Source organism: Xylocopa sonorina, chromosome 3, assembly GCF_050948175.1.
Source record: "Xylocopa sonorina isolate GNS202 chromosome 3, iyXylSono1_principal, whole genome shotgun sequence".
Taxonomy (NCBI): Eukaryota; Metazoa; Arthropoda; class Insecta; order Hymenoptera; family Apidae; genus Xylocopa; species Xylocopa sonorina.
The window spans coordinates 2,767,797-2,781,447 of NC_135195.1; the positions used below are offsets into that span (position 1 = coordinate 2,767,797).

Consider the following 13,651-nt stretch of genomic DNA (forward strand, 5'->3'; position numbering starts at 1 on the left):
GATATGTCGAATGAATTGATGGTTAAATTAGCATAAATTGCAAATTGGAATTTACAGCAACAAATTTACAGCAGTTGCATCGTAGCGCATCATCCAATTGTAGCAATTTAACACGGCACGATGCAACGCTTGTTGGTCACATTGGTACGGAAGACTGAAACAGATAGAAGAATACGCAACAAAGTTTAAGCACTCGTTTAACTCTCGGTTAAACTATGACTCCTTCGTAATTTGGTGATTGAATTACGTGAAATACTAATTTAACAATCATATAAACTATCAGAAAATAGACCATGTTAAAATAGTTTAGCTCATGATATTTACAATGTATCTACACATTGGACAAGCTGTGTTTTTAAGAAGCAGTGCAAGTTTATTGGCCATATGTAATTTCTGTGCTACAGAATCTAAAGACGATTATCGTTGGAAACTACGAAGACTGAGATCATCAAATTTCTAACGAGCCAAGCATAGAAATACAAGGAGCGAGTTCCAAACCGCGTAATTAGAGAAAAGCAAATATCACTGAGTAGAAACAAGAAATTCGAGAATCGGTTCCCGACGTTTATTTGATTTTTACGTCCATAGGAGGTGTTGTGCTCACGCAATCGAAAGTACCTTTATATAGAACTATAGAAATATGAATATATCGATAATATATTTCGTTCGATTATATTTTGCTTTATTATAAACGATTAGTTTTATTTTACCTACTCGGTCATTACCTCTTCTACGTCTTAAGCTCGCCACTCTCTCTAATTTAAGTTATCGTTAGTTCGATGCAACCTCGTAGCTTTCCAAGTAATTTCGTACAAAGAACCACGATCGATAGTTAACTTGCAATTATGATCAAATGTATGCGTAGGTTATGTACATACATGGGAATTCCGCTACTCGAGCCGATAATTATGCGTTTACGTTATGCAAGCGAACAGACCTCGATTTAAGATTCCGTCTGTACGAGCTACGTTGCGAATAGCGTTAACCCTTAATTGATCAATAATTATACAAATCCGTTCAAAGATCTCATCATCTTGCCATTTATCTGTCGATCGAGACACCTTGTATAGTACAATCGAGCTATAATTTTGACAACGGCAAAATTATACATTTTGAAGTGTATGAATAGTTTTCCATGTCCAAAGTTGCAAATCATTCGAAAGAAAAAAGAACAAAAAACAGCGCTTGTTTCTGATCAGATTTTTTGTTAATATTAATGGATGAAATAGAAATTTTGTATTCTCAAATTGATTACATGATAAGTTTCATTTTTGTTATTTAAGAAGAACATTTATAGATAGCAAAAAGTACAGAGATGACGTAACTATTTAATTAATGATTAGCGAGTAAAAAGAATTGTCTTTCAGTATTTACAGCATTCGCTACGGTATGAATTGCAATTTTTACAAATTTAATCCACCTCTCTTCAAAATATACATATATATATCTATTTAAGAAAAATAGAAACTTTTTATTAAAACAAAGAGAAAGTAAGGTACCAAAACGTTACAAGTGATAGACGCGTTTCGAGGTCAGAAAATAGTTACACTACAATTTTTGTAATACAGATCCTAGTTTCCTCGATTTTTCTACTAAATCCGTTATTTCCAATCACGATCGAGAGAAAAAATCAATGGTGACCAATAACGATATACGTGACTTTCGATCGGAAGTCGCTGCGACAAGGATCCGCGAGTATGTAATTGTTCGAAAACTGATGTCGAATTGTAAATCTACGCAAATTTCATAGATATTAGTACTCAGTCCATATGTATATGTACACGTGCACGTACGGAAGCACGATGATCCTCGACAGACGAGAATACCTGCGAAAATGACCAAAAACGAATAAAAAAAAAGAAATTAAAAAAAAAGTATAAAAAAAGATATACAATGCGAGAAGGGGAATTAAAAAAAATGTTTACGGAAACGAAGAGGGAAGCCTTGGAGCGAGAAAGAAGAGAGGAGGCAAAGGGTGAGAGTGAAATGTTCAGGATTCTAGTTAGAAATTCGAAAATTCTACCAAAGCGTCTAAAAAGAATGAATGTAGTCTTTTGTAAAGGAATGAATATACGAGAGTATCGAATATATTTTGAGAATTACGTGCTAGGAATGTCTCAAACGCGTAGATAGAGGACAATATTAATGATTGTGTCGTCCCTATTCTAATTGAAAGTAATGGAACACGTATACACGTACATACTATATACATGCATACATACATATACGCAGACAAGCTACACACACGACATACAATGTGAATTAGTGCATATTTTTAATAAATGAATAAGTAAAATCGAGAATTCCCTAATTAATCCGCGGCTCGATCCGACTCGACAATTACAGATCACCGTTACGCACGATGCGAGCAATTATTGTAATTCTCTCGTTTCAAGTCTCTTGTCTTTAGCCACGCATTATTTCGTGTCTGATAATGAATAATGATAATTGTCAATGAAAAAAGTCGCAGCGTGAAAATAAATTTGTTCTTTCCAGTCAAATGACGATAATGATAGGTTCCATCAAATTTTTCGGTCTCTCAAGGTCCAGATGGCCTTGACACGGGTAGATGGCGCGGTCGTACAACTGGAAGTGGCCCGATCTATATAAAGAGGCTTGGAGCAGGCGAGTGCCCTTTCGACGCTCGGATGTATTATTTTTCCAGTTCGTTTTCAGCTGAAAGAAAAAGAGAGAAGCAGCGAAAATCAAAAGGAAGTTTTGCAAGACACCTTCGTAAGAATAAAGTTTTTCCGATATTTATGTTGCATTTTAATGGCAATAAGATCGAGGTAGTGATATAATAGTAACGGAATTTAAACGCAATAGTATCATTTACCAATTTTTAGTATTCGATTTCCGTTTTCTTTTTTAACGGTTAGTTTCATTACTGAGAAACGAAAACCAATCGAGGGAGGTAGAAAGAAGCGAAAACGTAATTACAGTATAAATATTATTAAACAACAGATCTGATTTTCGATTTTCACTTTATTGAATCTGCTTTTTTTAAATCTAATTTTCTTCTTGCCTATGTACCACCACAGCGAACAACTGGAAAGACGATTGTCCACCTGGTCATCGAGGTAAATTGAGACACACAGATTATGAGGATGCAACGTTATACCCACTATTACACTTTCGTTTTCGTCACGCTCGGAATTTGAAGTTCAATCTGTATGTAATTTGGTGTTATAAGAGACATCACGTGATTGTCAAGAGAAAATTAAAAACCTTCAACATCTCGCAGGCATATCTATTTATATTCTAAGTAACCTTCACATCGAAAAAATATTTATATATAATATTATTGCATCATTACCGAGATATGAAGATACGAATCGTCTGCTGTTCTCCCCCTAATTTTTGTTTCCTCCTTTCGCAAGGTTTTTTATTTTCACTTCACGATTATCCGTATATCAATAAGTTACTATAAGAATTATTAAATGTTTCTCAGCTACGCACACGCCAATTATTATCGACTAAAAAAAAAAATAGATTTAAAAAAATACAAGGAAACAAATGCTCTCGTTGATAATTCTTGTAGTAACTCGTTAGGTTGAAAAAAAATCACCCGCGAAGGGATACGATATGAACACTCTACCAGTTATGATATTCATAAAAAACATATTTAATATGCTCATAGTTTCACATTCGTATGACTCGTCATCGAAGAAAATCATTACACCGCGTAATAACATTCTTGCAGTTAAGAAACTTGAGTTGCTACATAATTCCTAGTGTCGTTAATAATTACAAAGTAATTTAATACTGCCTTTTCACCCGGGAATGGGATTCCCTTTATACCATAGAATTTATTCAGAAAAACATGTTCGAACCTCTATTTACACACAATATTCACGGATCTTCCTTTTTTACCATAAAATTTCACAGCACTGTACAACGTGTCCCTTAAAAACCACGCAACAACATCGACCACCAATTTCCGACCACGAAACCTCAATCCCCCTGCTATAATTTATAGCCGATTATTCGCCGATTAAAATTGTATTCTTCAATTGAAACAAATTTCAAAATCATTCATACCCCTTCGCATCGAATTCCTATTTCTTTTTTTCTCTTTAAAGTCATGATATCAAAAAATTATATATGTATATATAACTAATTGTAAGATTCATTATAGCCTCTAATTTTCTATAATTAGACTATGGATGTTTATGCATTTACGTATGAGAAATTTGAATAGTGAGAGAAATATCCAAATTAAAGCACGGGTTATCACATTTAGGGGATGAAACATGTTTCACGAACGTAAAAGTAAAACTTTTTGATGTTAGGATAAATTTTAGCGACATTGCACCATTAGAAACTGAGTTATTGCCATTAAACCATAATTACATGATCCACCTTGGTCACGATTTGCTTGATCGTTAATTGACACCGAAAAAACAAAACTTTTAACATCTTCCAAATGAACATACAAAAATTTCCTTGTGAAAATAATGATTTAATTTTCATTAAATCAAATTCCTCCCAATTCTGTTATTAAGTGCAGCGCGTCATTAGACCGAAGCGAACCCTGCGATTCACCATCAAATTTCATCTCTTCATCCCCGTTAATAAAATTCTAAGCTCCCATAAACATCCACAGTCCACGTGCGGCCATTTGCCACGCATCGAGATTTGCTCGAACGACGGATCGTTCCGGGCGAATACAAGGAGGACTTGGGCAACGCTTCACGCTTACGTTTTTATTGTAATAGATTGTATTGAAATTTCGTCGCGCTCATTTTCAGAACAAAAACTGTTGCACGCCTATTATCACGCTCTCCTTCTCCACTCTAATCTTCCACTTTTTTCATCGTTTATTTCCACGTTTCTACCAGCATCGCTTCGTTCTCCGTGCCATCTCTCATTCCGTTCTCGCATTGTGTCTCGCTTTCGAATAAAGAAAAAAAAAAAACACGCGGCAAATCGTTCGAAGAGGTTCGCGAGATGTACCGTGTTTCGTATACACCAGCGAATGGCGTATAACAAAATTCGACATAGACTACAACAACAACAACACTCTTACTAGAACGCGCAGACACACATGTGGTTTCGATGCATCCCGTTACGTTTCTCGGTTTCTCCGTTCAAACGTCGTCGGTTCCATTCGCATGAGAAACATAATCTACAGGCTCTCTATTATCGCGAGGAGCACACGAGATGCCCTTCGGTTTCGTGACGCTCTCAATTTTATCGCCAACCTCGTTTCTCTCCCGTTCTCTCGCGTACCTTTTCTATTTCTACATTCTTCCGTCCCTTTTACTCTCTCTCTCTTTCTCTCTCTTTCTCTCGCGCACGCACATATTCAATATAACTCTATATCCTCGTGAATCTTCTTTGTTCTCCATTCCACGCTATTCATATTCTCTCTCATCCTTCCTCTCTATCTGTCTCTCACTCTCTCTCCCTCTCGTAATAATATATATACAGTTAGGTATCCCTTACGGTTCCATGTTTTTTACTTTTTTCTTTTTTAGGATGTTAGTAAATAATAGCATCGTACGCCTACGCTGTAAACGGTTTAACAGATTTTTTTTGCTTCTTTTTTTCTTCTTTTCATTTTGTTTCTTGTTCCTTAAACGCTACAGTGCTAAGTAATCGTATTTAATTACTTATATCACATTGTTCGTGTACACATAAACACCCCGCACGTCTCTCCGTTTAGTTTCTCGCCCCCACCCCCCCCCCCCCCCATCCCTCTCTCCCGTCGACCGATTTTGTTCCCGTGGGTGCGTCCCCGGTTGACCGACGAGATCGCCCCTTCGTTCGTTCCTCTCCTCTGGCTTTCATTTTTCGTTTTTCGTTCGACTACTTCTTTAGTTATGTACAAAAAATTTGATATTTTCATCCGTCTGTCGCCTCTTCCTTTCTCACCCATCTCCCGCCAACCCCTAATCGTCGCTGTTTCGCGTTATTTTCCGTCATTCGACAATAAACTGTCATCAGCTTCTTCTCGCCTATTTGTTTTTTCTTCTTTTCTTTCATCGCCGAACGCAAGGAGAGCAATCATAATTTTGTTCGTTTCCAATCAGCAGTTTCAATGCGAACTTTTAGCGTGTAATTTCTATCGAGCAATCGATTGTACTCTGTTACACCGCGTGTTTAACCGTTTAAACAAACGAGACTGAAATAAAACTATAAAGTCGTATTGGTTTGTTTATCAGCTTTGAAATCTACTGTGATCGTATCCTAAAAGATTGATAGAGACGCTTACGTTATTTTGAAAGTTACAATATATTTTCTTTTTGTTTTGTGAGCGTTGTGAGGGGTGTCTGAACAATCGAGGATAGGATTATCGACAATTTATTGCTCTCAAGAGTGAAATTTACAAATGTGTATGCAAATATGTATCAACAGTTTAAAAGTTTCATTTGCACGCGGAAATATACTTTGCATACGTGGAAAATCTATTTCACCAGTCCATAAAGTTTAATTCAATTTTCGAAAGTTCGTAGATAAATAAATCAAATTCTCCACTCGCACGGAAAGATATTTCTTAATATCGTACACATTCGTAAGTTTTCGACTCTCGAAAATAACACGTGACAATTTCCCTTTCAATTAAACAGATACCAGAAGTAAATCGAGCTACAAATTGTCTGAAATACTTTGTTTCTCAAATTTTTAATTTACTACTGTATTGAAATTCCCCAACCATTTTGACACGATCCACAATTGATCTTAATACAGAAAACAAAGGACAGAGCTCAAGAAAATTGTAAAACCTCGTTCGACATCGTTATCACTGGATAAATGTTAAATTCTCTTACATTTTTTCCCTCTGCTTGATCCTTATTTTAATATCAAACGATATTACTAACAATATTAAATTAATTGAAACAAAACTCATTCTTTTATTTTTCGTCTTTCGTTAGAGAAATTGAAAAATAAATAAAATCGCGGTAATGCTCGCTTTGCATTCGGAGAAAAGAAGGTACCAAAACCCTCATCTGAGATCCCCATTGTTCACTGCGCAACGCGTGCTAAGAATGCCCCTAACCTCTAGTACAACTATTTACATCCATTGCACGATTCACTAAAAAGAAGAATTAGGTCGCGTTAAAGAGGAGAGGATAATAGAATAGAATTAATGAAATGCCAAATTATAATTTTAAAGCCCCGCGAAGCGGTAGTTCAGTCGCATTTAAGGCAACAAGGAGGGAATGAAAATGACTAGGTGCCGCGCGCCAAATTCGATCTGAGCAATTTATCGACCAGCGGGAAATCCCGCGAGGTCTGTCTCTTAGTGAACGGATCCAAAAAAAAAAGTGGAAATACATTCCCTCGAAAGGTACAATTCTTTTGGTTACGAGAACCTTGATTTTCACCACCAAAACTCATCGATAACGAACAACTGTTACAGTCGATAGCTCGTCCATCTGATTGGCACGGAAGAATCCGTGTATACATTTCAACTTTTAGCATTTATCGATAAATTACGAATATTTATGCGTACTTGAGTGTATCTCTCTCTGGAAAAACGATTCTCTTTGACCTTCCCCGCTGTAAACTACGAATCTACATTATATTGGTTCAGACGAAATGTTTTTCATGGTTCTATCCCTATCGCTACCTATATACACATATACATGTCACTTACTTTTTGCAAGAATTTCAAATTTACAAACGTTTAAAATATTGATATGGAGAGAATGGTTCTTGAGAAGTTGGTTTCGAATTCTTAAAATCGTCGACATTGAAGCAAGTCCTCTATAAAATCACAGTTAACAGAATCACCGTTTCCTAATGATCCTAGATTACAGCTTCGAATTTAAACAAAGAAGAAAATCGACAATGCAAAGATCGAAGACCTATTCGTGTACACGTATCATTTGGAACGCCTAGCTAAAATAATTTCGGTCGGCAGGTTTTCGTTGGTAGAAGTACGAATTTCTGTATCGAACATGAATCACTCGTAAATTTATTGGTAATTGATTTGTGTATCATGTGTAGATCACTGGTAAATTAATTCGTAATTCATCCACAAATACTAAAATTGTAGGGATAACAAAAGAGTTATGTTTCGTGGGCAAAACGTTAAATCGATCTCGTTCTAAGAAAGCGAAAGATGGACACGTTTCAGGCGTTGTGACAAAGGACCGGTCAAAGCGGGAAAAATGAAGACGAAACGACAATTCGATAGGACTATTGAACGATTTCAGCGTGCGCGAACGATCGAAGCCTGACAGCCTTTCGAACGTGTGCGATCGTTCTACGTCAAAACGTGAAAATGTCACCGTTGGCTGTAAGAATGGAAAGTACTATTTTTTTCTATTATTATTGTTGTTATAGTATACGCGTATTGTGCGATAGACTATCATTATTTTTTTCTTTTCAATTACTAAATCATAAAGAATAGCTCGTAAAGGATAATTCTCTTCTCTTCTTTATCGATATTCGAGCAACGTAAGAATTAAATATTTCAATGATGGATCACCTATTTCACTACAACGTGCTTTGCAATGAGGCCCAAAAAATTGAAGAATAAAGAATACAATGTCAAATTTCGAATTTGTCGAAACAATTCCAAAATGCTACTTCCTACATTTTTTCATTATAAGAGTCGGATTATGTGATCAAAATGAAGCATTTGATGCACAAAGAAAAAATTAATCAAATATCAAGTTTAAAATGCGACTGAAAATTTCAAGAGAATCTCATCTCATCCAAATCATTTAAACGCGGGGGAACATCTCCTGATTAAAAATTACCAACAATATAGATTCGTAAATAATGTCGCCACATTAGATTACGTAACGATCTTTTCGTTAGCGAAAAGATCGGCAAGGTTGATCTTCGATGACGTTTTCAACGTTTCCAGAACGGGTTCGCGAGGTGTACAGAATTTGACGAAGGTTCCAAGGATCCGAGTAACACCTGGGAACGATATTGATCTCTTCGCTAACCAATAACTTAATAAATCGTTTAACAAATCTCCTCGAAAGATCTAGAAACACAGTAGCAAACGCATATAACATAATCGCATAATCAGCGCCTCGGCTGACTGAGACCAAAGCCTTCGATTAAATAATTTAAAAAATAAAAAAAAAAAACAAGATATATATGTGTGTATACGCAGATACAAGTTAATAATAATACTAGTGTACAAATGGTGATATTCTGAATGAGACCGTTAACAGCCACATGCATACTCGCACACACACACACGCACGCACGCGCGTATAAAAACCCGATTTACACAACTTGCAGAGATTTTTAATTTCGCCTCGTTCGCGAATTCGAAACCATTATTTTCTTTTTCATTTCCGACGTCGATTTCCTTGCTTCCTTTCAGATAATGAGCTACCTGACGCGAGGGCGAATGGAAACTATTATTAATCGTAATGGTACATCGATTTCGCAGTTAAGTCGTTGTAACGGACACATGAATTGCTTTTTAAAAAAATCAGTTGTAACGGCATAGAAATACAGGCCTCGTCGTTTAAAACGAGCTAATGACTCGTGGCCAAATTCAACGATCCTTTAATTTTGTTAATATAACAAAATTTTCAGAACATCTCTCAACAATTCTTTGAATAAACCTGTACTTTACGCACGGAGATATTGATTCCGTTTTACTGGCGCAAATGCGTGTCGTAGTCAATCAACAGGAGGCAGATTGGTGTCACGCGTTTGCTTTAATAAAACACCATCGATAATTCCACGTATGTTATTGCTGTGTTTCTTTAAGTCACTGTACTTAATTTTCTTCTTGCTAATTGAAATCAGGAGAAACCAAAAGAAAATTAATCGCATCAGGATTAAAGGAACGCATACATTAAAGGTGTATGCATTTAAAACGATAGAAGAAATCCAACAAATTTGTGAACACCAGAGAGCTTACTCTTTGTACTTCTACGAAAAGCTTTGTTAAGCAATGGATGCAAAAAGATCTCAAACGACGAGTAACAGCATTGCGATCGTTCAAATAATCGCGCGTAAAATGGAGATAAACTGAAGCATAACCAGAAATATATATCAATATAAATATATATATATATATATATGTATATATAAAAATACGTGACATGCGTAGAATAAATGTTGCGTTCTGACCTCTTCCATTATTCGATCTATTTAACCTGTACAAACCACCGCTAACGGTCTCGCATCGAGTATATCGAATGAAAGCTCGAGAAAACTTAATATTGCAAGATGAAACGTAAATCATTCTTTTTTTTCTTTTTTTTTTTTGTTCCTTTACTTACGCTTAGAAAAGAAAAAACAATTTAAAAATAGTACGATAAACGAGTACACGTATACAATAATTCTGATTTTTCTCATGCGACGCTAATCAGAAGCGTCCCTCCCCTGGTTCGATCGTTTGAACACCTGCAGCTAAATATTATGCAAAATAATAATGTTCCGTCTGCTGTCCGAACCGCGAGTTTCTCGTATATATGTACACATTCAGAAACCGAACAAATTACACTATTAAAAACGTACGCCCACGTATTTCCGTTTAATTCTTTTTCTCATTTTCATTTCTTTCTTTCCCCGTTTTTGTTTGTTTTGTTTTGTTCTATTTTTTTTTTAATAGTCACAAACAGGCGTTCCCTCGAAATGTACGCCGATAAATACGTGAAAATCAAGAAGCCAAGACAAAAAACATTTCTTGCTCGTGTTCAGTATTTCATTTTGTGTCGCGAAATAAATAGAAACGAAAAAATACTTGAGCACATTTTCTACGCAAAAAAAAAGGAAAGGAAAAAAGATATCCGCGTTCGCTGATGTGCATATCCGACGCAACGGAAGTTCGATCTGCCTTCTAACTTCTGAAAGTAAAGTACAGGTGTAAACGATAATCGTTTCTCCACAGCCACTGTTTAACACAATACGATTAATTTAAAGGGCGCAGGCATATTCATCGTCCATCCAATTTCAAGATTTCGATCAATTTCGAACGTCTATGAACCAATCGTAATATACGATACAATTTATTAATTTAAGTCATTTAACGTTTCCCCCTTTGTTGAACTTCATCAATTGCAACAAGGTACCAGAGAAAAGAAAACAGCGTAATCCCTCTCATACTTTGCAATGGTCAAACAGTTTAAAAAAAAAGAAAAATAATCACGCGAACAACATACTGCAAATACAAGTTAAATCATATCATCTGTCAATGGAATTAATTCGTAATACTACTACATACTATAACAAAGATAATTTAAAGTAAATTTCTGAAAAAAATCTGTTTAGCAGTTAATGTACCACGAACAATCACGGATTGTTCTACTTTCTTTTATGGCTTTGTCATTCGAGCGATACGCGGTGATCGTTCGAAACAGGCGATTCGACAAATTTTGAATTTTTAAGCGTTAAATGGTCATGTTGAGAAATCTCGTCACGTGCACTGGTGGTGTGTATGTTAATCTCAAAGATCGGAAACGCTCAGTAAGAGAAAGAAAATTGATCAGAACTTTCCTAAAACTACAACACGCTCTGACCACACTTTTAGAGGAGTCGCTACGCGCTCTTGTTGGTTTCAAAACTACCACAACGCGTTTCGGGATATTAACACATACCGTGATGCAAAAATTCATGTCGTGATTATTCAAAAAACAAGCTCAAAGCGTTCTGATATTACGCAGTTACCACAATGCGTTGCGCTCATTGTTTTTTGCCTACGACCCAATGTCAGACTGAGCCCGTGCTTTGTCAATTAGCAGTTAATCGAGGTAGAAGTTGGTTAGGTTCGGATTGGATTTGGCTTAGGTCAGTTAGACTCTTTAAAGGCGATCAGAATGCGCTGTGATTTCCGTCCGTAATGTTTAAATTCGTTCTGGTAAGCCCTTTTGCACTCGATAAGCGTTTTCGGTCTTTAAGCACAAGATATATAGGGTGCTCCGCTCAAAAGAAATCCACGCAATTATCTCCTGAATTATTCGAAGCTCATTTGCGAGTGACGAATAATTCGGGGAGAGAATTACGTGAACCGACTGAAATAAGATATCCTATATACTTGCTTCGTTCCCTCCCGCTACTTTTGGATAACACGAAGAAAATCATTCTCTTGCTTCAAGCTGCCTCATCGCATCATTCAGCCCCCGTGACCTGTCGTGTTCGTTTTGCGATTACCGCGCAGGCATTACCTTCGACGCGTACTTCTCTGAAGCGATCGAGGGTTACCGTGCACGATCGCACAAGTTGAGCAACGGCGTCATCAAACACCTTCTTCACATAATCAGTCGGCTCGTTCTTTGGAAGAGCGCGAACATTCGAAATTGAAAACACGAAGGAACGCGAGTGAAGTTACTTTTAAAAAACAGGAAACTCTCCTTCGATGTTGGGAATAGGGTGACGGGCATAGTTCTCGGGTCGGTTACCTCCCCTCTTGATCCGATCAGCTCGTAGAACTGAACGTAACCCCTGGTCGACGCCACGAATCGATCGTGCACCGTCGTCGACGCTATACACGCTATACGGGACGCACGATAACGTAACGTGGTCGCGTGTCGATCGAACACTGATCCATCGTGATCACAGTGCATCCGTGCTTCGATACACTCATCGACAGCCATTTCTCAAGCTAGTTTCACTTTCTTTTGATTCTGTCAGACGGTCGAGTGCGTGGTTGAGGAAGGTTGCGTACTGGAAGCTGTCGTCGATTGCGGCGCCGACGTTGACGACGGCGTACTGACGACAACAACTGGCTTCACCAGAGTGGTATACTGAGCGTTCACTATAGGCATTTGCCCCACAGATTTTAAGATAGGGGTGGTGATCATTTTCCCCGCAAGGCTCGAGGGGGCTAGGATATGAGCAGTCACTTGATTCCCTTGCGAGACAACGGTCATTGGCGTCACGATCGGCGTCAAACCGGACAGGGGTGTGTGTGGGCCAACGATGTGTGCTATACCCTCTGTGGACGGAGCGTTCTGCATTACTGTTGAGCCTGGTTTACCTGCTGTAGTTTGAAGCGACACTCCTGCATGGCTCAGCGTTAATCCTGCAACCCATAAAAGTAATTTCACGGTAAGATAAATTATATTACTGGACAAAGTGCTAATTGTATTTCCGTAACCAGTCCGCTAAGTCGCATTCAAAGTTCCATCAAAGATAGAACACTGTTTACGAAAATGATCAACTGATAAAATTTTCATTTAATATTCTTAACACTTTCTAATTATTTACTGGCATGAAAGTGATTGAATATTAGAAAAATATTATATTAAATTATTTAAATAATTATTTAGAAATTTAGAGGAACATTATATTAGTCAATATTATACATGTGCCACATACGTGCTCGATATATTTGTAAAAAGTGAAAGGTATGTACAAAATTATTCAAAAATTTTTATCTTTTAGTTTCATGTATAACAGAATTATTTTTTTCTTCAATAAATTTTATATCCTCCGGATAAAATAAAATTAAATTTTTGTTAACAATTTCCAAAGCAATCCGTACTTAAATAACACGAATGGTTTCTCTGATAAATTAATAAGATCTTGCGCCAGTAGTGATACTAATATAAGTATAAACGATGCAATAGTGTGTAACAAGAAGGACAGAAGTATAACTATATAAGCAAACGATAACTTGAAAAAAAAGGTATTACATATAATCTCTCTGGTGGAAAGTACAAGAAAGTAGTGATTTTCAATTAAAGGGTTTCCATATCAAAGGTTATAAATATTTTTAAAA

General features: G+C 36.7%; 1 protein-coding gene and 1 long non-coding RNA gene across 8 annotated transcripts in view; one reads left to right on the forward strand and one right to left on the reverse strand.

Moving 5' to 3' along the window:
- The first annotated feature begins 2,645 nt into the window (after window positions 1-2,645).
- On the forward strand, window positions 2,646-12,833 carry LOC143422499 (uncharacterized). The gene is made up of 3 exons (XR_013101727.1): window positions 2,646-2,733; window positions 2,880-3,080; window positions 12,562-12,833. It is a non-coding gene; the product is annotated as an uncharacterized LOC143422499 (long non-coding RNA).
- LOC143422476 (uncharacterized) overlaps window positions 12,558-13,651 on the reverse strand; it is a 38,933-nt gene continuing 37,839 nt past the window's right edge. For all 7 annotated transcript variants that reach the window (XM_076893146.1, XM_076893149.1, XM_076893144.1 and 4 more), the window contains one exon: window positions 12,558-12,952. In XM_076893146.1, coding sequence (XP_076749261.1) covers window positions 12,558-12,952 — 395 coding nt within the window. The remainder of the gene's footprint in view (window positions 12,953-13,651) is intronic.